The sequence below is a fragment of the Hippocampus guttulatus genome, chromosome 21 (assembly GCF_054856545.1).
Source record: "Hippocampus guttulatus isolate MCC_2025c chromosome 21, RoL_Hgut_1.0, whole genome shotgun sequence".
NCBI lineage: Eukaryota > Metazoa > Chordata > Actinopteri > Syngnathiformes > Syngnathidae > Hippocampus > Hippocampus guttulatus.
Window position 1 is genome coordinate 12,569,903 of NC_141281.1, and position 24,145 is coordinate 12,594,047.

At 48.2% G+C, this 24,145-nt stretch overlaps 3 protein-coding genes across 3 annotated transcripts; 2 read left to right on the top strand and 1 right to left on the bottom strand.

Moving 5' to 3' along the window:
• The first annotated feature begins 294 nt into the window (after nucleotides 1-294).
• On the top strand, nucleotides 295-3,471 carry LOC147187223 (chymotrypsin-like elastase family member 2A). Its single transcript, XM_086101331.1, has 8 exons — nucleotides 295-356; nucleotides 442-536; nucleotides 608-714; nucleotides 1,135-1,263; nucleotides 1,414-1,550; nucleotides 2,339-2,490; nucleotides 2,562-2,711; nucleotides 3,301-3,471. The coding sequence occupies exons 1-8, from the start codon at nucleotides 323-325 to the stop codon at nucleotides 3,316-3,318; spliced, it is 822 nt and encodes a 273-aa protein (XP_085957457.1). The 5' UTR covers nucleotides 295-322; the 3' UTR covers nucleotides 3,319-3,471.
• A 206-nt stretch (nucleotides 3,472-3,677) lies between these two features.
• LOC147187224 (uncharacterized) lies at nucleotides 3,678-7,972 on the top strand. Its single transcript, XM_086101853.1, has 3 exons — nucleotides 3,678-3,808; nucleotides 4,433-4,669; nucleotides 4,833-7,972. Exons 2-3 carry the CDS (start codon nucleotides 4,510-4,512, stop codon nucleotides 6,149-6,151), a joined length of 1,479 nt encoding a protein of 492 aa, XP_085957979.1. The 5' UTR covers nucleotides 3,678-3,808; nucleotides 4,433-4,509; the 3' UTR covers nucleotides 6,152-7,972.
• Nucleotides 7,924-23,996, bottom strand: csrnp1b (cysteine-serine-rich nuclear protein 1b). The gene is made up of 5 exons (XM_086101852.1): nucleotides 23,695-23,996; nucleotides 14,839-15,037; nucleotides 12,482-12,741; nucleotides 12,107-12,403; nucleotides 7,924-11,469 (listed from the first exon to the last, which is right to left on the bottom strand). The coding sequence occupies exons 2-5, from the start codon at nucleotides 15,017-15,019 to the stop codon at nucleotides 10,528-10,530; spliced, it is 1,680 nt and encodes a 559-aa protein (XP_085957978.1). The 5' UTR covers nucleotides 15,020-15,037; nucleotides 23,695-23,996; the 3' UTR covers nucleotides 7,924-10,527.
• Between the last annotated feature and the right edge of the window lie 149 nt (nucleotides 23,997-24,145).

A 24,145-nucleotide genomic window follows, 5' to 3' on the forward strand; every position in this document is an offset into this window, starting at 1 on the left:
TTTAGTTGACTTTGAATAGAACGGCACCTACTCCTTTCCCACCGACGATAACAGGTCCCACTCACATAAATAATATAAAAATAAAACATAACTAAACAACATTTTGGATATTTGTAAAAAATACATTACCGGTACATGAATTATCTAATAATTTTCAGTATCATTATTATATCAACATCATGACATGTTGGTCTAACTTTCTTTAAAAAAAAAAAAAAAAAAGTGTTTGCGCATTGGCAAAGAGCACCGGAGTTATCTAACTGAAGGTCCCACGAATGTGATATAAAATGATGAAACCCCGTTCTGCGTTCATTCTCCCAACATGATTTGGCTTGCGACTATCCTGTGCTGTTTCGGTAAGACGTTCTGCTTTTTTCCGATGCGACAGAATTGTAAGATTACATGAAGATGTTAAATGGTTTTTAATACCATGTTCAAAAGGGCTGATTGGTGCTGAGGTACCATTCAACCACTATGTGAACAACCAGAGAGTCATCGGGGGCAGTAATGCCAAACCGAATACCTGGAAATGGCAGGTAAGCCCTATCAAACGGTTTTTTTTTAAAAACATCCGTTTCTCCATTTAACGACTTTTCTTTTATTCCAGGCCTCTCTCCAGCTCGATTCGTACAACGAAGGATCTTTTAGTCACATATGCGGAGGCTCCATCGTCGATGCCTTTTACATTTTGACGGCAGCTCACTGTATCCTCAGGTCTGGCTTTAGCTTCAAGCAAACCATTGCTTACTTAAAAGAAATGAACGGTCTCTAACTGTTATGGTTGTTGTAAACTCAAAATAAACTCAACTCCATCCATTTTTTATTTTTTTTACTGGGTTGAGGTCTGGAGTGGAGCCACTCCACCACCTAAACATGTTTCTTCTCGAGCCACTCGTTGATCCCCGGGAAGTAAATTTCTTATGACGGGTTTGCACATTGTATCTACCATCTTGAACAGGAGATGTTCAATGTTGTCACTAACATATTTTTGACGTCTCACTCCACGATGGGATAGAGATTAAACCACAAGTAATTGGTTTTAGATGAAGATAGTTGGTCATTTGTCGATCGCGCACATCCGTGTGCATCGTGGCCAGCGGGCGATGAATAATGGTGTTGTCGTTTCCATGGCAGTACGGATGCCAGTCGGTACCGCGTGGCGGTCGGAGAATACAACCTCTTCGAGAAAGATGGCAGTGAGCAGTTCATCTCGGTTGAGAAGATTCACGTCCACCCCGAGTGGACGGGCAACCTCGGCATAGGGTAAAGTTCGAACCCGTCCGGTTGCATCAATCACCTAATAAGTCCTTTTAACTCATTCACTGCCAAAGACGTTTTTAAACGTCTTTTCGGACTTGGTCGGTACTGAATGAGTTAATGTACATACCGTGTGTGTGCGTTTCTCTCGATTAGAAAGGACATTGCTCTCCTGAGGCTGTCTCGGGCCGTTTACGATAACGGCTTCGTCGCAATCGGCAACCTGCCCGGGCCAGGTGAAACGCTGCCACATGACTTCACCTGTTTCATCACCGGCTGGGGGATCATGGACTGTAAGTCGAGTAGACAAGGGCAAAGTACAGTAGAGTAGAGAAAAATATAGTACAGTATGGTTCGGGGAAGTCGATTCAAGTAAAAGAAACCCCAAATTAAATGCATCCATCCAGCTATCCATTTTCCGATCCGCTTTATCCTCACAAGGGTCGCGGGGGGGGGGGGTGCCGGAGCCTATTCCAGCTGTCTTCGGGCAGTAAGAACTCTTTTGCCTGCCAATCGCAGGGCACACATCGACAAACAACTGTTCACGCTCGCAGTCGCACCAATTGACAATTAGGAGCGCCCAATCAAACTGCCATGCACGTTTTTGTAACGTGGGAGGAAAGCGGAGAACCCGGAGAAAACCCACGCGGGCAAGGGGAGAACATGCAAACTCCACACAGGAAGCCCGGAGCCAAAATCAAAGTCTGCACCTCTGCGCCGTGAGGCCGACGTGCTAACCAGTCGAGCACCGGGCCGCCCCAGATCCAAATTAACATGACAATTGAAATGACATTTTAAATGAAACAAAAATAGAAAGAAATTACAAGAAAATAAAATAAAACTGGTACAGAACTATTGAACGAAACAAAACGGAATCTGTAGCGTTAAGAAAACCCAAAACCAATCAAAAGACAACCAACATTTTTTTAAAAAGACAACACCAAAAGCAAATCGACCAAAAAAAAAATTTGAATTAAAAAAAAAAAGAAAAAAGGAAAGTTCAAAAAAAAAGAATCTGGTACATGTCATTCTGTCCAAATACTTCCAAACACTAATGACATCGACTCCTGCGTTTGGCCAGACGAAGCATCAAGCATCACGCCCGACATCCTGCAGGTGGCCCCCATCAAAGTGGTGGAGCACTCGGTTTGTTCCCAACCGGAGTGGTGGGGGGGCATCGCTCTGAGGAGCATGGTGTGCGCCGGAGGGGATGGAGTCATCTCGGGCTGTCAGGTATGACGACAAGCCACCGGTCTTCTCTTAAAAACACCCATCACGGCATTGATTGCGTTTATTCTCACCAGGGCGACTCTGGGGGACCTCTTAACTGCTTCACTGACGATATGTGGAGGGTCCACGGGGTGGTCAGTTACGGTCCGTCCGGCAGGTGCAACCAAGTTTCCAAACCCACCGTCTTCACCCGAGTCTCTTCCTTCCAAGACTGGATTTATTCCGTAAGCACCCATGTTCAGTATACGTACACGTCTTTTATCTACGGGGGCCCTAAGGGGACATGGAAGGAAAAAAAAAACCTTTTTCATATCCTCAGAGATAACGAAAAGTTTTTTTTTTTGGGAAGGGGACGCTCCTTTTTTTTTTGTTTTAATGCGCGTTTTTGTACTTCCGGGTCAGGTTAGCTAATGTAGGCTCTCCTCGTTCAAGACTGATTGAGAGACGACACTACTTCGGGGAAAAGGAGAATTGTGGAGGAGGACTTGGAAACTGTATTTAAGCCCAAGAACAGATTTAATGTCTTTGTATTCAAGGCAATTTCAAAGTAAAATTCCGTTAAACTCGCTATCCATGTTTGTTTTTTTGAGTTACCCGAAAGTACATCAATGTGCTTTTTTTTTTTAAACCCTTGCAAAAAAAAAGAAGTTTGCGTTATCTCTCAGTCTTTGCAAGGGAAACAATCGTTGTGAGGGAATGCAAAACTTTGTGAGGGAACGCAACATTTTTTTTCTTCCATGTCTACTTAGGGGCTCCGTGCTTATCCGGTGATCGTTGATAGTTCATCTTTGTTTTTCTTTGCTTTACTCACAGGTTATTGATGGTGCATAAGCAGCACACCTGGGGAGTCTACAGGGTATCAAATAAAAACTATATTTAAGAAAAATGCTGCATATTTTGTCCACAACTGATGTCTGTCATCATTTTGGGTTTCACATGTTGGATCACGGTCATTTTATGCTAATAAAGAATTTCGAGAAGGCATTCCAATCATAAAACAACAAGGCATTTTATTTTGTGGAGGGGATAACATGACTAGATAGAACTATGCAAATGTGAGCTCTTCTAGTTGAGTTTTTTTTTTTGTGAACATCTTAAATGTAAACGAGTCAAACGTAAACTGCGTGTCAATTCAGTAATCGTTTTTGAACAATAGGTGGCAGTGTTTACGTTGCCAACCACCGTTCAACGTGACTAGGCTAAAGAAGAAGAAAAAGCGGAAGTTAGCATAGCGTCCAACGCTTCAAGCGGACTCCTGAGCGTCAAGTGTTGTTGTCGTTGAGCTTTCTGAATCACCGTCTTCTTAATGTTGAGGACGTTGGTAAGGAAGTGTCGACTTGCTCACGCCGACAAAATATTTTCACTTTTTCAAAAACTGATATTCTCGTACGGGAGCGAAAAAGACAGGGAGGGCCCTCAAGATAGCTCGAGTATATGTTTGCAACACTGAAATTGTCTTACGCTTTGGAGGTCAGCTTACAAATTAAACTTCGACCTAATGTTATCGAAACGACGTTTTGTTTATCTTATAAGAGTGTGCAAAACGTTCCGCTAATTGTGCCCGTTTTGCAAAGAATAAACGAGCGAGATCAAAACATGATGAAGTGGAGTTTACGAGGTTTATTTCGTTACTATAAAAATGTTCCCTTTGCACCAAAGTTAGTTTACTGTCAAAACAACGGCACGATCGTACTGCTAAATATAGGATGATGTGATCGCGTTTACTACAAGTTACTTTGAACTGTATGCGGATAGACACATTTACACTGTAAAAAGGATATATGCTTTTCTCCCATTATTTTGTGGCTAAATTAACCATTTCTGTGCTCGGGCCTGCTACCAATGCTTTTTTTTTATTTATTTTTTTTTTAGCTTGACCAGTCTGACGTAATTCAAAATTTCATAGTCCATCATACGTACCGTGTGCGTTTCGCCTGTCCCGCAGACGTCCGGCAGCTGATAGGTCATGGGGAAGCACTTTTCAGCCCTCGGCTGCAATTGGTGGAGCATAACAGACTTCAGATGACCGATGTCCCCATGAAGAGTGAAACCGAACCGGTCGAGGGCTCACAGAATCATTTGCACGGTCCAAGCGGAGGACCGCCAGCAGACAACCTCGTTGCTCCACAGTCAGACAGCGACGGCATGGCGAAAGCCCGCAGGAGCAAGGGAGACTGTGAAGGTGACGACAAATACTTGAAATGCTTTGCAGAAAAGAAAGCTCACAAATGTATACATCGCGTTACCCGTTCAGTTTTGTGACTTTTTTGCCCCTAAACCGAGTCGGGCATATTTAACCTGTTGGCGCAATCCAAACTGTATTTGTGTTGCTCGTGTTCTTGCAGACATCCAGCGGCTAACCGGCCATCAGGAACATCCACAGGCCCGTCACGTTAAAGAAGAAGAGGGAGCTACACAGCCCTCCCACTTCAAGAGCGAAGAGGATGATCCACACCTCCCCCGCGTTAAAGAGGAAGAGGAGGAGTTGGACGTCAGCCACTTGCCGCCGACCGTCGTCTTTGTCAAGAGTGAAGACGACAAATACGAACTACCCGAACGCTCGCAGCGTCCCCGTCGCAGTCCAAGTGGAAAGAATTGTGGACGACCGCCACCGGGCAACCTCTTAGCTCCTTTATCGGACAGCGACGACGTGGACGAACCTTTAAAGAGCGACAAAGTCTGCGAAGATGACGACAAACATTTGGAATGCTCTGAAAAGGAGACAAGTGTGAACGGGCGTAAAAGGCCTTTCAGCTGCTCGATTTGTGGTAAACGGTTTACCCGGAAGCCAAACATGGTAGCGCACGTGAGAATTCATACAGGAGAAAAACCCTTTAGCTGCTTAATTTGCGCCAAAACATTCACTCTAAAAAACGGCATGGTAAAGCACATGAGAACCCACACGGGGGAGAAACCGTTCAGTTGCTCGGCGTGCAGCAAAACGTTTTTCTTTAAGCAAAGCTTGAGAACGCACATGACCAAACACGTTGGAGGGAAACGCCTTCGTTGTTCAACTTGCGGTAAAACCTTCGCTCAAAAGATCGGCATGGAATCGCACGCGAGAACACACCGCGGGGAAAAACCTTTTGATTGCCCGTTGTGCCATAAAACGTTCTCTCAAAGTCCACATTTAGAATCGCACGTGAGAACGCACAATGGGGAAAAAGCTCTCGTTTGCTCGTCGTGTAATAAAACATTCTATCAAAGGGGACATCTGGAATCACACCTGAGGACGCACACGGGGGAAAAACCTTTTCTTTGCTCGTTGTGCGGTAAAACATTTGCTCAAAAGGCGCATCTGAGATCGCACGCCAGGACACACGACGGCGAAAAACCCTTTGCTTGTTCCGTTTGCGGTTCAACGTTCTCCCGGAAGGAAACCGTCAAATCCCACATGATTATCCACACGGGAGAGAAACCCTTCAGTTGCTCATTGTGCGAGAAAACGTTCTTTTTTAAGCAAAACTGGAGAGCGCACGTGAAAACGCACACGGAAGAAAAACCTTTTAGTTGCCCGTTCTGTGATAAAACATTCTATCAAAAGGGACATCTGGAATCACACGTGAGAACTCACACGGGAGAAAAACCCTTCGGTTGTTCGATTTGCGGCGGGAGCTACGCTCATCGCAGCAGTTTGGCCGCACACATGCAGACCCACGACTGAGGCGGGACAAATCCCGTGGAAATCACAACTGAATGTGTATTCTTATAAAAAAACTGCAAATTCCATTTTTTGGCACGTGGAAAAAAAAAATAAAGCTGAACCAAAAAAAATTGTCGTCTTACGAGCGCTTTCTTTCGTCTCGGTTTCATTGCGGGCCGGTGCCGATTTGTGAGGAGGAGGGTGAGTAGGGGGCGGTCATGCGCATATCATTTGGAACACAAGTCGAAGAAAATGGGCCTTTTGCATCGAGTAGCATTATTCATCATTTTTAAAATAGTTTTTTGTGAACGCGAAACCGAGACATTTCTTAGGGTGCAATGTGCACGAACACAACAGCATACGGTATTAATAACATGCACACAGAAACGCATCTCTAAAAAAATCGTTTCTTTTTTACCTAGACCCCCGCGATCGCCTTGGGACCAGTTCGCGGGCTACCGGTCATCGCGATCGACTGGCTGGGCCCCCCTGATGTAGAACATTGTCAATTTTAAGTAAGACTTCAAAAGAGAGCTACTGCGATAGTTTAATTCCCCCCCCCCCCCCCACCAATATAGAGGAGGCTTAATTTAAATTAGGGCTGCACAACATATTGAAAAAAATATTCTCATTGCGATAACAGCACATGAAGTGCAGCATGCAAAATAGGTGCAATGAATTCATATGGAATTGTTATGTCTCGGACAAGCCGAGTTTAATTTGGATCCTAAAGCGTAGACGAAAACAAGGTCTCTGTAGAAAAAAATATATCTTTTAATGTACAAATCGCACCGATAAAGAGGGAACATAAAGCGTTGGTCACAACAAGGACCAGAGGGCAAATAAAACGAATAACAAAAAGCGCTTGCACAAAAGGCAAGGGAGAAAAATAAAGACCGCCAATACAAACAAAAAACAATGCATCAAAAATACACGCAAGAAAGTCCGATCACAAAACTAAATCAGTACTTACCACACCATGGGTACCGAGAATACAAAAGCGAAACACGACGAGGTCTAAAGCCAACTAGTCAATGAGCAGAGGAACAGCAATGCAATAAACAATACTCCGACAACAGGTGCACGGCGGAGGAGTCCTTAAATACTGAATCTACTGATCACAGATTGGCAGCAGGTGTGCACAGAAGTCCGCTCATGCCACCTGCTGGCCAGACCGAAAACCAAACCGTGACATTACCCCCCCCCCCCCCCCCTCCCTTCAACGGACGCCTCCTGGCGGACCACCCGGCTTCGATGGGTGCGCAGCGTGGAAAGCACGGAGCAGGGACGGGTCCAAGATCCAGGAGCGGGGGGGGGGGATCCACTGCCGATCCTCCGGGCCGTAGCCCTCCCAGTCGACCAAATATTGGAACCCCTTACCCCTGCGCCGAGAGTCCAACATTTCTCGCACCGTGTACACCGGGTCGCCGTCGACAATCCGTGGAGGAGCCAGGCGACGTGGGAGGAGGAGCCAGGCGACGTGGGAGGAGGAGCCAGGCGACGTGGGAGGAGGAGCCAGGCGATGTGGGAGGAGGAGCCAGGCGACGTGGGAGGAGGAGCCAGGCGACAGGAACAAAAGCGACGGCAATCCTTTGGCTGGACTCGGCCCACCGTAGACGCGGCTTGACGAGACAAAAACAGGACGGCCGCATCACCGGCGCTGCCTGAATTGTATTTGAGCAAATTACTTAAATGGACCTTTGGTCCTCCGGCTTCATGCGAACATTATCGACCGTTGTAACATTTCCTTTAGTTCTATTATTGCTGTATGTTCTTTATAAATTGCACAATGCCATTTTTAAAAATTGTCTTTACTGGGAACATATTAAAATGATACATACACTTCAAGCTGTGATTTAAAAAGCAAAACAGGAGTCAAGCATTTGGAAAACATTTTATAATTTCGAGGGACAGGCTGTCAAAATGGCTTGAATGAAAAGTCTAAAAAATAAAGAAGCTCTTGTTTGCTCTGCGGGAGCATTGAAGCAGAAATATGTACATAAACAACAAAGGCTTGAAAAATGTACCCCCCCCCTCAAAAAAAATGTAAGACACGTTCTTTGAAGCGGAGGTATGAAAAAAAACGCAGTATGCTTGCTTAATACATGACATTGATCAACACTTACTGTTGCCGTTTCTTCATGGTTTTGTACAAGCACGGCATCATCGGATGGAATTTTAAAAAAATGAATATAAAAAAGAAAAAAAAAAGGCAAAAGCAAATACAATTCCAAATTGCTGCACTTTTCAAAAGTATACAATTCTAATCCAGACCTCACCGAGCCTGCATGCATTATGTTGGCAATTAGAAGGTGGGGAAGCTTTGGGTGGAAAAAAAATAATGCACCTTTTTAGAATTGCATGGCGGTCACGGAGGAAAAAAAAAAAAGAATCCTCACGGACGTGGCGGGTTCCCCACCCCCGTTCGAAAGGGACGTCGAGACGAAGCTGCCGGAACAGCTGCAAAACTGAAGCGTGTATATGTACATGGGCTCTCCAGCTGCCCCTGTCACATGAATTCTCCCTCACTGTTGGGAACACGACTTTAAAAGCGCCATCGTATTGGCGAATTGTTTTGAAAGACGCCCTGGAGTGCCTGACGACCCATCATGTGTGAAGTGGAACCGAGCAAATAGTATTTTCTGGAAATGTGAATTCAACCGGATTGTGACGTCACAAATTAGCCGGCGAGGGCTCCACACGAGCGACATTGGTACAGTCTGGTCGCAGAGATCGTCTCAGAAGCGCCGATAACGCTACGAAAAGTTTCAAAAAGTAAAAATCAAAGAAACTGCTAGATAGACACTTCCCGTGGGAATAACGTCATAAAATTGGCAACACAGAGTTGGGACTTATACGTCATCAAAACGCGCTGGCCCCGCCCCCAGTCATCATGAAAAAAGTACAGCTGAATTGGACATTTTCGTGGGAAGGGAACCTTCCTCGCCGCAAAACGGCGTCGTTTTCATCTGTTTTTAACTTTAGAAACCTGGGAAGCGTTTTCAACAATCTGCTCCTTCAAAACGAGGCAACTTCTTCACATCGAGGGTTCCGCACACATGATAAAAATTGTATAATATATACAGTTTTTATCCGGCAATCTCCCCCCTTTTTCAAATGCTCTGACGCGACTCACAGACTTCCGAGAAAAATTCAGAATACAATCAAATCGATCCTTTTTGAGCGCCACCTCTGGCTGTGAAAAATACTTCACACCATAAATGTAATAGAATTTCTATATCTTGCCCCCCCCCCCCGCCCCCATTGAAAAAATTCTGCTTAATAAAATAGTCAATTTGTCAGTTTCATTAGAATTCTCTGTCAGTCAACATAAATTAGTTACAAAATATTAGTCATTTCTCTATGGTTACATTACATAGGCAGAAATACAACAAATGCCATAATTTAGAGATTTTTTTGTTGTTGTTTGTTTCAAGGGAGATTCCGCAGTTTTCTTGCTTGGCTTCCACAGCTCAATTTTTATTGCCAAAAGAATTAAATAACATAACTGTTGATATAATAAGTTAGTCAGCAAATAGATATTAAATACTTTTCTGATGGCCTTTTTCCGATAAGGATTCCTAAAAAGTCAAATAAAGTAAAAATTGGAAATGACGACGATTGCACTTGACGGTTGTGAAAGAAATGAAAGGAAGCACGGTGCTTCTTGAGTGGAAAATAAATAAGAATCATTGCAGGAAATAACTTATGACAAAAGCCTCGACCCCCTCCCAAAAAAAAAAAAAAAAGTACAGCTTTGTAATAGTTTAAGACAAGAAAATCCGTAATTTAACGGTTGACTACACGCCCCACGCGACCAAAATGATGCCTTTTAGTACAGCTAAAGTGCAGATCAAGCGGGATTTTTCTAAAAAAAATTTGTACCACGCGAGCCTCTCAAGAGTCTGCTAGCTAAGGGATTCCACGCAAAAAAGGGGACCGCCCCCCCCCCCCTCCCCCTCAAGTCCAGGACGTGGAGGAAGGCAATGGCCTCCAAAAACCAAGAACAAAAGAATCCCTGAGGTGTTGTTACGGCTCGTTCCGCTTCCCGTTCTTGGGTTTGGTTGTGAGTTCTCTCGGCGTGATTTGGTGTCGGCGACGCCTTCACGCAAGCGCCCAAAGGAGAGTTTGGACTTCAGACGATGAAGGAGATCACGGCTTCCTCCGTATTGCGACGGGTACCACCAAACACCCTTAAAAAAAAAAAACTACGCACAAAAGTTTTGGATAATGAGCTTTTGGCTGAAAATTCAGGATGAACCTAAAATGCACTTTACAGTTGAACTTAAGCGGACATTCTGGAAACTTCTGAACTGTTCCGTTCCAGTGCTTGTCGTCCAACTTCCTTTACGACCGAGCACCCGAAATAGCCCGAACGTTTTGCGAGCGGTGTCCATCTAGAGTCCAACTTTCACAGACTCCATTACAGACATCTTGATGGCTTCCTCCAACATCTGATTGTCCGTAAAGGCGGCGGGCGGTTCCGGGACGGACTCGGAGAGGCCGATGAGGGACTCCAGGAGGCAGGCGCCCGGGTCGCCGGGTGCCGGCAAGCTCGGGTAGCTCGGCGGCTGGAAGTGGAAAAAGTTGTCCATGTGCTCGTACTCCTTAAGCGAGTTGTAGAGCGAGCTGGGCCCCAGGCAAGGGAAGCCGTCCAAGAACTCCAAGTCCGACTCGGAGGACAGGCTCAGGTCCATGTTGTAGCTGGCCGAGCGATCGACGGTGGGCGAGGGCGTGTGCGGGATGCCGCCGCCGCCGCCACCGGGGAAGAGCCCGTCGCCCCGGTTGGCGTTCTCGTCCAAAGGTCCCGACGCGGCCCGATTGTCTAACGGCGTCGCGTTGTCGTTCTCGTCCGCAAAGTCCGTCACGCCGAAGCCGTCGAACGTCTGCGCGGTCGTCGCCGCTTGCCGGGAGCACGCGCCGCGATCGGCGGCGTCCCCGTTTTCCGGGTCGTTGAAGCTGAGGATGCGGCTCAGGCCTTCCTCGTCCACGTCCGGCGGCGCGCGCCGCCCGCGCGGGCTCCCGCCGCCCTCGGAGTCGTCGCTCTGGGCCGACGACTCCGACGAGTCCGTCATGTCGCTGCTGCAGCTATTGTCCCCGGCGGATGCTAGCTCCGAGCTGAAGGGGAAGGGGTGCGCGGGGGCGGCGCCGGACGTGACCTCGGCTTCTGCCGCCGCCGCCTCGCCGCTCGACTGCTCCTCCAGTCGCTTCTCCAGCTCCAGCTTCATGATGGTGTGGATGTAGTGCGTCTGCACCCGGGTGGAGTTGAACTCGATGCGGCCTTCTGTGTTCCCGCAGCCGTCCTTCGTGCAGCCGCACGGGAACGACGAATGGTCCATCTGTCGGAGGAAGAACCCGTTACTTGCCGATACCTCCCTTCCATACCTCAACGTTATTCGTTGAACAGAAGCCTTCTGTCCGAGTAGCCGAGCGGCACTTCTCCGACGGAATCCCGCCTCGATTTTTAGTCGCCCAACAGAAGAAACTTACTTAGCCTAGCATACCGGTGGCCTCCCACTATTTGTCCAACAGAAGAACGATTGTCCGACAGAAACCCGAATCTTCATGACGGAGGTCTTCAGTTACACGACTTATCCAACAGAAGTCGAACGCCGCTTGGTTTGTCCTACAGAAGCCTGCCGCTACCTTACTTGTCCGAGAGAAGACTGATTTGCCCGACAATAGCCTAGCATACAAGAATCCTCCCGCTACTTGTCCAACGGGAGACTAAAACGATATTACATCTGGAACATCAACATTACCAATCCAAAACGAGGATCCTTTTACATTTCAGAAGTCAAATTCGATATCTAACACAAGCCACGAGATGTCGCCAAAGAGCCGCACGCGGCTCCGGAGCCGCGTGTTGCCGACCACCGTGCTAACCCAACAAAAGCCTACCGCTACTTAGCCGACCCGAAGAATGCAGCTACGTGACTTGGCTAACGGAAGCCCAAATCCCAAATGTTCTCTCACCTGACACTTGATGCCAGCTAGGCTGCAGCCGCATGTTTCAGGCTCGCAGAACCCCCGACAGTCGCACCCGCAACGTTCCCGGGAGATCCTCAGCTCATGCAGCTGTCTCTTCTCCTCTTTGTCGACCTTCTTGACGCCGGCGGCTTTGAGCAGAGCGTAGCGCCGCTTGGATGGGTACGGTTGGAGGAAAGAGCCTTCCTCCGGGTTGCCGCCGCTCACGTCCACGTCCCGCTCGGGGATGTCGTCCACAGTCAGCCGCTCGGCCTCTTCGCTGTCCTGGGTTCCGTTCTTGGTCAGCTGCGCAAGACGCGACGGGTCAATGGGGAAACCCAAACAAAGCCTCTCATCCGCATCCGGTTCGACTTCTTCACTCACCTTTAATTTAAGAGCCTCCAGCTTGTCTTCCCGCAGCCGGTTGAGCAGTTTCTCCCGGCGTAGCAGCCGCTGCTCGGCGGCGAACTCGGTCAGCGTGTACGTGCGGCGCGCGCCGTGTCGTGGCGTCATGCCGAGGGTGCAGCCCCCTCGACTGGGCACGCTGGTGAAGCCCTGGCACCGCGGGAAGAAGAACACGGTCACCCGGTCAAAGGTGACGTTGCTCCGTCGCGCCCGCTTGGATTTCTTGAGGATGGACGTCGCTGTGGAGGGGGAGAAAAGAAGAACGTGATTGATTTTCCTCCTTTTTGCCGACACCGCTTCCGTCTGCCACTAGAGGGCAGAATATCCCCTCAGTTGAATTGGCAAGCTCTGCGCAACGGCGTCGGAAAAAAAAAAAAAAAACGATCCGCACAAATCAACCTTTCGCAGCTCAATCTGGGTAATAAACGCTGAAGGCTTCAGAGGGAGTGCAAAGGGGGGGGGGGGGGTGCAATCGCCGTAAAATGACACGTTTCCCACAACAGTGCCGTAAAGGTACACATGCACGCAAGTGGAAGTAAAACTATCGGATGCTTCTTAGAAATTCCACATCCTAGAACCAAGCCCCCCCCCCCCCCCCCCCCCCATCCACCCTCCACACCCCCGTTCTGGAAATACATGACTGCACTCCACATGTGCTGGCTATTATCTTTGAGTACTGGGGGTTTTCTCCGCACCGTCACCGAATTCCTGGAAACAGCAGCAATGGGCGCACTTGAGGTAAAGTCCACTCATCTGTGGACTCTGCGACGGGGCAGTCTTTCCTGAACTTCTTCGACAAAAAAAAAGGTCGAAACAAAGCCAAGAGGTCTTTTGTTTAGGGACTCGTGTATGCAAGTCAAACTCAAACTTCATAGTTTCATCACATACTGCTCCATTTTAGGTTCTTTGCCCTTATAAACTTCATGGATTCTATTTATAACTTTTTTAAATAAAATTATCTGGGGGGGGGGGGGGGGGGACATGGGTGGGAACAGTTGAGAAGGCCATCTCTGGAGAGCTGAATTTATGAGCACCTTCCCATATTGGCCACTTGCCCAATCTGCTCCTCGGGTTTATGTTTGCACGCCTCCCTTGCCGCATCGCACGCCCGCCGGGCCTCTTTCGGCACCTGTGCTGGGTGCGCGGCCAACCCTTCGCACAACGGACCTTGTGTGTTCGCCGGCGTTTTGGCAGGCGGCCAGGGCCGCTCTTCCTGGAAACCTCGTTTGCCCTCATCACCTATAGCGACAACCCCCCCCCCCCCCCTCCCCGCCCGGCTTTTACAGAAAAAAAAATTTTGGACCGACTCGCATAGAAGCGAGTAAAAAAAATAAAAAATAAATAAAATAGAACTCACCATTGCGCCACATGTAATTAATGAACGGGAGGTGTGCACTTGTTATTCTTTCGTGAGCTGGTCCCATCGCGGGTTAACGTGAGACAATTTGATCTGAGGTCTTGCTACTTATGTCCACTGCATGCCGCACTTCTGAAAATACCGCTTGTTGGAATCAAGGTGTTCCCTGCTTTTTTTTGGGGGGGGGGGCAGTTTTTAAGGCTTCATTGCCTCACTCGCGATCCTGACGCCACATTTTATACAGAGCTGACTTGGAGTGATAAATCGATAAGACTTTAGTAAGACTGTTGATATTGTCACTTCAATGCAGCTTTTTTTTTTTTTTTACACCTTGGAAGTCGGAGGCTCTTCTTGTGTCTGTTTGATGGGCGTCACATAATTGGCTACAAGTGCCACACGATGCTGGCAAAGCACGACACGAAACTCCTCAAATCACTTCACATTATGCCGACAAGGTACTACACCAACTTTCTCGACTCGCTTCAACAAGGCAAGGTACCCGGAGATGGCGACTAAGCCTTCCTTTTTATATTAGACAGCGCTTTGACCCGAGCACAAAAACACCGCAGCGTGACACATAATTTAAAAACAAATGAAAAAAAAATGACCACAGGGAGTCTGAACGATGAACTCATTGATTTTCAAATAAAACTTCTTTCAAAGTCTGAGGATCAATAGAATGTGTTTTGCTCAACGCGTTCGTGTGGCCCGGTACCAAATGGCCCGCAGCCAGGTTCCCGGTTGTCCTCAAACGGCCTCTCGCCGGACCTTCGGAAAGACCAAAGCGAGGAGTCACCGTATGAAGGGATTCAGCCCTTTGGCCCGCTTTAAGGCAAGAAATAAAAGCGGTATTTAAGTGTTTCATGGGCTGCCAGCGGATAAAATTCCTTTCACCTCCCTCCCGATTGGGGGTTTTTATTACCGGGGCCTCTGCGGAGCCGTAAAGACAAAATATTTTCCGTCGGCCAACTGGACTCACCGTTGATATGCGTTGCCGGGGAGCCGGGGTTGCTGGGGGTGGAATCCAGGGTGTCCGAGTAGCAGCTCTCGCCCTCCGAGTCCCAGGTGGAGCAGGCCGACGAGAGCGAGGAGGGCGAGGGCGACGAGTAGCACGGGTCCTCGCCCACCTCCTCGAACTTCCTCTTTAGAAGCCCGCTCATAGCGCTAGCGTGGACAATCTGGAAGGAACACAACAAGGCCCTCCGTCAATTGAGCAGGCTAAAGATACGTCCAGACTATTTTCCAAAAATTACAGAAAACACACGTCTCTGACTTTTGTTGGATGTTCTCTTTGGGTGTATTTATGCTAAAGTAAGAGGTTTAAAATAACAGCAATACCTATGCTAATTTCCATTAGCTTGTCTGTGGAGTTTCCCTTGTATGTTAGCTTTAAGCCCGTTAACTTTTGTTGTGCTAACAATCATGACAGTTGTATGTTAGCATTAAGCTAGTTAACGTTTGTTGTGCTAACAATCATGGCAGTTGTATGTTAGCTTTAAGCCCGTTAACTTTTGTTGTGCTAACAATCATGACAGTTGTATGTTAGCATTAAGCTAGTTAACGTTTGTTGTGCTAACAATCATGGCAGTTGTATGTTAGCATTAAGCTCGTTAACGTTTGTTGTGCTAACAATCATGGCAGTTGTATGTTAGCATTAAGCTCGTTAACGTTTGTTGTGCTAACAATCATGACAGTTGTATGTTAGCATTAAGCTCGTTAACGTTTGTTGTGCTAACAATCATAGCAGTTGTATGTTAGCATTAAGCTCGTTAACGATTGTTGTGCTAACAATCATGACAGTTGTATGTTAGCATTAAGCTCGTTAACGTTTGTTGTGCTAACAATCATGGCAGCGATGCCGTGTTTGAAAGTCCTTTGAATGAACATTTTGGGTGGAAACTAAACGGCACGAGCTCAAAAACCTCTCAATTGGAGAACTGAAGACTTCACGTTCAGAGAGCGCAGATTACATAAAAAATATGAGAGAAACCAAGAACTAGGATGTTTCAGATGACATTCCATACAAACAAAATGTGTATTTTATATGACGAACGCAATACCCAAGTCAGAATTTATATCATATAATCGCCCTCATTTATAAGAATTCAGTGAAAAAGGCAAAGTGAGGCAGCAAGTGAGTCCTCTGCTTGTAACCTTGAATAATCGGAATTAAACCGAGGACCCAGTCATAGAATTGCATACCAGTTTGTCCCAGAACCATCAAAAAATGAGGACAATGCAGCCACGTTCACATTGTAAAATAAAAATCATCATAATAATAAAAGAAATCCAGCGTCTGTCAATATGATCTGACCGGCCGGCGCTTTGCCCATGTGAGTGCACGAGTAGCCCATCTCCTGCTGCCTGCGGCCAGTCAGCCACAGGAAGTAATCAATCAGCCGCCATTTGCATAAGTCAACAACGAGCAAACCCATCGTCGAAATCCCATCTTGGCCTTCCCGCTCAAACCGACTCCTTCCCCCCCCCCGTCTCGCTTTTAAATGCGCTCTCACGTGACACCTTTGCAGACAAAGACGTTCGCCCTTCTTCCTCTTGGAAGATGGCGCGCTTGCGCCTAGCGCGCGGCGCGCGCGCGCGTTCAGCGTTCCCGTGAGAGGGAACGCTGCCTCAGCCATAAAAACAATCAATCCTCGGAGAGACGCGCACATGCACATCCACGCACGGGCATAAAAAAACAAAAAAAAACAACGCGCGCGCAATAAGAGCTCTTGACGAGGGAATGCCATTTATTCTCCACTCTCCCAAAACATTGCTATTAGTGACGTTCAAATGTGCACACGGACTCATTTTGAGCTAATTGCATGCGAATCAATGTGAATTGGACACTTCACATCCGAGTATTTAAGCGGTGCGCATACGGGTACTTTACACAGCGACGATCAGACCTAAATTGAGCATTTCATTCCGGATCCAAGCAAGCCGGCAGATGTTAATAAAAGATGATGTGGGTTGTGTTCTGGGGCGTTGATGGAGTTTTGAAATCACTCAAGTCAACTATTGGTTAAATTAGGTTGAAAGTTTCTTTTTTTCCAGTGGTTTCTCTTCAACTCCTACCTCGCCGACAGTTTCGGGTGTCACGTCAGCCTCCGTCGGAGCCGTCGCCGCTTCCTTGCGTCTTAAACGGCTCTTTGTTTGTTCCTTTATTATTGAAGCGAGTGTAAACGGGGCAACAAAACGATTGCCGAATTGCAACGCCATTTATGACACACGCCATTTCAGTACGGATTTTAGCAAAGATCGTGCAAGTTGACGCGTGATTTTCTTTCCCGGGCCACAGAAAATGATGTGGCGGGCCAGATCTGGCCCCTGGGCCTCGACTTTGACACCCGTGAGTTAAAGGGTGCACGTAAGGGTTAAAGTGGGACATTGGCACATGTTAGAATTTCAGTTGCAGAAACGGCCCAACAACTGAAGGTGAGGGCAAAGGAAAGACTTTTTCCATTTTTTTTTTATTTATATGTTTGACAATGTCTTTGGAGTGATGTCTAAATCACTTACAGCTGTTTTAAAAGGGCTTTCTGGAAAGCATTCTTGTTATTTTTGGTCGGGAGGAGTGGGGGTGGGGGCATAGCCGCTATTTTGCTTAAAAGCAGAAGTGATTATCAGGGGGGCTAATTGCAGGGTTAGCATTCGCGCGGCACGTTAAATGCCGCTTTCTCAAGCACGTTGGCTATTAAAGACAAAGCGAATGCCAAGCGAGGCTTGCTGGGAGGCCGGCGGATTCTGAGAAACCTTGGCGTAAGCGGTCGACTAAACAAGATATCCCCCCCCCCCCCCCCCCCGCCGTGAGTTCCTAGAAGAGTGTGACCTGCGTGCCGCCTGTGTCACATCAGGGTGCGTTATGCAAGTGTGAGCGTTCTGCCTGGTGGGGAGCATCCACGAGAGAATTCATATTCACCTTGGCGCCTGCGGACTGTCGAGGCCTTTCAATTAACCCGACGCGTCTGTTTTGGAATGTGGGAGGAAGGCGGAGGACTTGCAAGCCCAGATTCGAACCCAGAACCTCGGAACTATGAGGCGGGCGCGCTAAGCGCGAGCACAAAGTGCGGCCTGACGGGAGCAATTATGCCCAAAAAAATATATATATATATTTTTTAGATGGGGTGGGGGCAGTCAGCCCTCCGACAAGGATGAAGTAGAGAGTCAAGGACGGGGGGGGATGATGAATGAATCACCTTGAGACAAACAAAAGGGGGCTTCGCGCGCAGAGACCTCCTCCGTATGAAAAAGCCAACCGCATGATGCGAGCCGGTGCGGAATCAAGAGAAACTATTTTTTTTTCTTTTTAACAAAAAACAAAGCTGTGAGGTGTCCTCCGGGGAGCGCATCGCGCCGGCTAAGCAAAGTCTTTTTAATTAAAAGCCGCAGTGAGCCAGAAGGAGGAAGAGGAGGAGGAGGAGCGGTGGTGTCAGAAGTGGGTCATTGTCTCTTGACTGCAGCCTACCTGACACATTGATTTACTAATCCCGTTCAACGGGCAGAAACAACGGCGAGAGGTTAATCCTAGTTTGTGGTCAATGTGGAAATGGCAGAAGGGAAGACAACAAGGTTTCAACTACTGATCTGGAGTATACCAATGACGATGATGACGATGAAAGTGTGGCAGGAAAGTAGGATTCATTGAGGTCTCATGAAGGAAATCAGTGCCCGGAGCGGCAGCGCCGCACGTCGGCGGCGCCCCGCTAAATTATGCATTGCTGTCATTCCATCAGTGGCGGGATAAAAAGGGACGCGCACGCACTCAAGGGGGGGGGTAGATAAATCTTAGAGCCCGGCAAGATTTGTCACGAAAAGGCACGACGCAGATCCAATGGAGAGGCACCGCCATGTCAGTCCCACCCGATTACCGGCGTACTAGCGTGACATCAGCGACACTCATTTTGCCGTTTGGAAGTGCGGCTGGCCGAAATCAACAACACGGAGGTCTGCGTGCGATGATCCGAATTGGTGATCTCGCGGTGCGCTAAAGAGTTCTTCCGCTCGCCATCTTGGCTGACAATCGCCAATGGCAAACCTATTCGAGAGCGATGTCATGAAAACCGCTTCGGAGCTGAAAATCGGAACACAAATGAATCCCGACGATCGTCTCCCCCGAACGAGAAACCGCAATCGCACTCAATGGAAGCGTTCCACTTTTTAAAAAAAAAAAATAGTACCGTCCTTGAATTGTATCGCACCCCATGCGTACATCGTCTCTTATTGGCGAGATGAACGGCCCTCCTGTTCAACATAAGGCGGTGTACACACATGCCAATAACCGCCTTGAATTTCGGCACATTTGCCAACTTGAGATCAAAAAAAAAATCATTGAAATAACTGAAATTAATTATTTCTGGAAGAAATTTCTGAACTAGAACATTTTGTTGAGACGAGTTTTCCACGTAAATGGCCTAATCCGTTCCAAGCCTACCCAAAATTTCAGACAGAAATGTTTTATAAGGAATAAAAATGCATCAAAATATGTAACAAATACATGTTACAAGTAGATTATTGCACACGAAATGAGAGTTGGGCCTCATCGTTTTTTACCCTCTTTAGTCCACGTTCTCTCTCAGAAGTGGTTTTTGCCTGGCGTTTGGTCAAGAACGTTTGCTTTTGTGGGCTTTTCACAATCCTTGGAAAATGTCCAGGGCAAACGTCAAGCGTACCGAGCGATCGCCCGAGCGGTGAAGACTTTTTCCGGGTGATTCACATTTACGTAAAACTATCAGAACACCTCATGGCCCGAAGGGGTGAATGATGAGGACTCTGCATCGACACGCGTACGGTAGAGGTGCCTCTTAGCCAATGAGATGCCAGGATGATGCTCGATAACTGTAGTAAGTATGTTGCGTTCAGGAAACTCGGAGCAGACCGTCGTGTATTTTTACATTTCACATACCCGTCAACTTTTCGGAGCGCCAACCTGTATAAACGACCCAAAAAAAATCCTTATAACGTACCAAAGCATTTTATATGTCAAAATAACGGCAGAAGAAAACCCACGAAATTTTCAATGATATTTATTGTAGATCTCCATAATACAAAGTCTGCTTAATGTCTAATCATCGTTCTACTTCGTGGCGTTACCGTGTTCAGAGTTGTATTCCTGCGTTTCTTTTTTCAGCAACTAAAAAACCCGGAAATTTTCCGAATCCGTATGATTTGTGCGATACGGCCATATACGCAAGATTCACCACAAAATCCGTATGGACTATGGCCAAACCGTACGAGTTGACAGGTATGCATTTATTTCGTAACAAGAGGCAATATTTTCCTATTGAGGCATTTCATAACTTTTCGTTTCATATGAAGTCGAGCTACCGCCGTGTATCCGTATAGGGCTATACGGATAGCCAAGTAAATCCGGCAGCACGATTGATCCAACAGACCGACGAGACGGTTGACTTTGTCCCCTTTGCGCTGCCTTGTCCTGCCCTTTTGCAGCCGATAATGATAAAGCGTGCGTGTGCGGAGTGGGGGAGGGGCGTGCGGCCGATAGCATTTAGGTGGCAGACGGTCTTCCCGTCTAAGTGAGTGAGTGAGCGATTGCTCATAAAATGTGATAATAATGAAGCCAGGAGTGCGCGCGCGCGTGCGCGTGCAACATGTCGAGGCAGGTTGGAGCTCAAGGCCTACCTCTCAAAGTCATCCCATGGGAAAGACGGGAGCCAAATGCGACCAACCCACGGGAGGCCGAATTCCTCAGACGCTTCTTAGCCACAGAGAAAGCAAAATTGCCGCTTTCCAGACGCACTCGGGAGATGAAAAAGGGCAATATGACCGGTAACGGGTGGAGCGACAACATGCGGACACGAGTACGTCTGCCATCTTCAAGTTGCTTCCTAATTCATTAATGTGTCTTCCATTCCATTCAATTCTTCCATCCATCGATTTTCTGATCCGCTTTATCATCACGAGGGTCGCAGGGGGTGCCGGAGCCCATCCCGGCTGTCTTTGGGCAGTCGGTGGGGGGACACCCTGAACACCCCCCCCCCCAGCCAATCGCAGGGCACACGGGGACGAACAACCATCCGCGCTCACACCCACGCCGAGGGACAATTTAGGGTGTTCAATCAGCCCGACGTGCATGTTTTTGGAACGTGGGAGGAAAGCGCAGTACCCGGAGAAAACCCACGCAGGCCAGAGCTGGAATCGAACCCGGTACCTCTGCACTGTGACGTCGACACGCTAACGACTCAATCGCCGGCCCGCCCGATTCAATTCTTAACATAGGCAATGATGAACTTTCTGACGGACGGCACGAATGACTCGCATTAACCCCACCCACAAATTGTTTTATCACTTTCAACGAAAGTGGAACCGTCGTCATTTCATAGTGCGGAAATTCCCGGCCGGCGCTCCCGTTTTTTTTTTTTTTTTGCTCCGGTGTCGCTCCCGTCGGAGCCCGCCAGAGAAACATTTTGTTCCCCTTGCCCGGACCCGTGGCGGCGCTTTCCAGAAAGGAGAGGTGCTGGGAAAAGGGAGGGAGCGCGGCGCGGCGCAAAGCAAATAAATAATGTCATGTCTCCAAAGCCGCAGGAATTCCTTCTCCGGCGGCAGCGCCGCTCGAGCTGTAAAGGAGCTCAATCAAACACAGATGTGGGCTTTTTTTCTCTTCTTCCCGGGCTCGGAAAGTCCGACGCCAGGGCGGGCGGGGGGCGCGCGCGGGACACACCTGACCGGGGAATTAGCCGCACGTGGAGCTCGCATGCCGCTTTTAAAGCCGAGCGAGTCTGGAGATAGTTGAAGTGTCAAGACGGGGGTTGCGCGCGGAGGATGGGAAGACGGCGAGGAGGACGACGAGGCGCTCGCGGTGCGTTCGCAACCTGCGTGTGGAATGCGATTCAAATGCGCTCACTTCAAAATTTCCCAGTTCTCAAATCGGACAAATGTGACCGAAACATTTAAAATAAATAAATCAAATTTCAATAAAAACCATTCAAGGAGGATTTGTTGGTCCCATTGGCTTCATGGGTCGAGTTCAGAGCCCAAAACGGGACGAGGAAGATGGAAGCCGGCTGCCGCCGTGCGTTAGGTGGGCGAGTGCGGAGATTCCTCCTCCCCTTCCCTCCCCTCTTGTTTCCAAAGTACAAAAGAGAGAGAGGGGGGCAACCTCGCTTGAACCCGACGCCGCTCCCGCAAGCGTGTCCTGATCGAGATGGCTTGCGTGCGCGCCATCGCTCGAGGATTGACCTTTCGTCACGACGGCATTCGGGTCTCGAGGCAAAATAGAGGACGAGCGCAACCCGCGAGGCGCTGTTGACTCAATCGAGGAGTTCGCAGTTGAAAGCAAAGTCCGCGCAGTCAAAAATCGATAAAGATATTCCCGATCGGCACGCGTGCGCCCCGCTGAAAGGAGGCCGATATGACGTCAGATATGACGAGATGAGCCGCGCGCACGCGACACCCGCTTTCGACGAAAGAGACGGCATTGAACAACAACAAAAAAAAAACAACTTCAAATCCGCCATTTCTCAGTCAATTTTAAACCATTCAAATTTCTGGAGAAAAAAAAATGGACAAGTTGCAGAAAATGTGTCAAATGCAGTCCGCATTTCTCAGATCCCAACAAAACTCAAATGAATTGAGATTTTTTTTTTTTAATTCACAATTTCAACCAATACAAATTTCCACCCTCAATGGAAACTTACCAAAGTCACAATTTCTCAAACCGATACAAATCATGCCCGCAAAAAAAATCTGAAAGAGATTCACATCAAAATCGACAACCAACCAATTCAAGCCATTCCACCGACTGACAAACAAGTCCCCGTTTTCCTTGAAAAAAAAAAAAATTCAACACATCCAAAGCAATTCTACGCCAACGGCATGTCGACTCATTTCTGGGAAAATCAACCCAAATAATTTCTAATAATTTCTCAACCAAATCGACTCCAACGGAGGAGAAAAAAAATATTATATTTACAACTGCGTAAAAACTCCCAAAGTGACTCAGGGGCCCACTCGTGGCGTGCGCACCGCACTTTGAACACACCTCATCCGCAAGTGTTGTCCTCGTGTACTAAATTCCCCAAATTGGACCGTACAAGCTACTTGCTAAGCATTCTGGAGAAAGTGGTGCTTGAGTGCGTGCGTGTGTGTGTGTGTGTGGGGGGGGGGGGAGCACATGGAATGGAAGCCGTGTCAGTAAACAAAGGATCATTCTCCTCCCGTATGTATGAATGTGTGTGTGTGTGTGATTCCAGAAAGCATGATTTCCAAAAATGATCCGGGTGAGGTCGCGCTAGAGACGCTTTTGAAAAGTGCTTCCCACATACAACGAGACTACAAACTAAAACAGAATGCACATTCAAAAAAGAAAGACAAAAAATCAGGCGGAGGGTTTAGGTTAAATAAAACCGAACGGGTTGAATATAAACGCACAAGTAAAGATGAATTAGTGGAAGGTGGAGTGGGGGGGGGGCAATGAAAAGGAGCGAAGCAAAGCGGGGGTGTTTTAAAAGGCATTTTTCTTTTTTTAAATGGCAGAAATCGCGCGGGGGGGGGCGCGGGTCGTGCGCAGGTGACAGCGGCGCCGTTAGCTTTAGTGCCTTGCGCGTGGGCACAAAGAACGCCGAACTAACAGGAACGATTGGGGGCGGGGGGGGGGGGGGGGTGATGATGAGCCCCGTGCGATCTCGATGACTGATTGGTGTCCGAATCGGGTTCACCTGTGACGCAAAAAAAAAACCTCACCGCGTGTCTTTCCCGTACTTTTAGAGAAAAAAAAAATCAAATAAAAGATCAATAAATGAAACCAATGCGCGATAGACTAGCTCGCGTCAAGGCGCGCGCGTTTTATGGAGCACAATCTGAGCACACGCTTACTCACCAGCAAGTGTCCGACTGTCCGATCGGCATGAGTGGCGAATTAATCCGAATGAGTGTTTGAGAAAGCAGAAATGGTGGACGACTGCCCTCCCCCCGACCCCCTCCCCGCGGACGCCGAGCTCTCACGCGGGGGCTATTGTCTGCCTGCCTGCCTCCATGCGGCTCGAGCGCGTCCTCTTGTCTGGAGCACAGCGGCGACTAGCTCGGGCTTTTCTGTGTCTCTCTCGGTCGGTGGAAAAGTCCCTCCCGGCGTGTGGCTGTGACGCAAGCCGTGACACAGTGCAGAGGAGGCGGCCGACGCCGCTTCCTGCCTCCGCCTCTTCCTCCCGCTGCGTGACTGTATTACGCGCAGCACCTTGCGGGGAGGAAGGGGGGGGGGGGGGCAACAGATGGGTTGACATCATTGGCTGAAGGAGTCGGTGTGAGGGGGGGGGGGGGGGGCGACAACTCCA

What these genes read in the sequence shown, in the direction of transcription:
- LOC147187224 (XM_086101853.1), top strand. Translation starts at nt 4,510, where the DNA reads ATGACCGATGTCCCCATGAAGAGTGAAACCGAACCGGTCGAGGGCTCA. An exon ending in GAGCAAGGGAGACTGTGAAG is followed by an intron (nt 4,670 to 4,832) that starts GTGACGACAAAT and finishes GTGTTCTTGCAG; the next exon opens with ACATCCAGCGGCTAACCGGC.
- csrnp1b (XM_086101852.1), bottom strand. Translation starts at nt 15,019, where the DNA reads ATGAGCGGGCTTCTAAAGAGGAAGTTCGAGGAGGTGGGCGAGGACCCG. An exon ending in CCCGGCAACGCATATCAACG is followed by an intron (nt 12,742 to 14,838) that starts GTGAGTCCAGTT and finishes CCCCCTCCACAG; the next exon opens with CGACGTCCATCCTCAAGAAA. An exon ending in TGGAGGCTCTTAAATTAAAG is followed by an intron (nt 12,404 to 12,481) that starts GTGAGTGAAGAA and finishes CGTCTTGCGCAG; the next exon opens with CTGACCAAGAACGGAACCCA.
- LOC147187223 (XM_086101331.1), top strand. Translation starts at nt 323, where the DNA reads ATGATTTGGCTTGCGACTATCCTGTGCTGTTTCG. An exon ending in CGAATACCTGGAAATGGCAG is followed by an intron (nt 537 to 607) that starts GTAAGCCCTATC and finishes CTTTTATTCCAG; the next exon opens with GCCTCTCTCCAGCTCGATTC. An exon ending in ACGGGCAACCTCGGCATAGG is followed by an intron (nt 1,264 to 1,413) that starts GTAAAGTTCGAA and finishes TCTCTCGATTAG; the next exon opens with AAAGGACATTGCTCTCCTGA.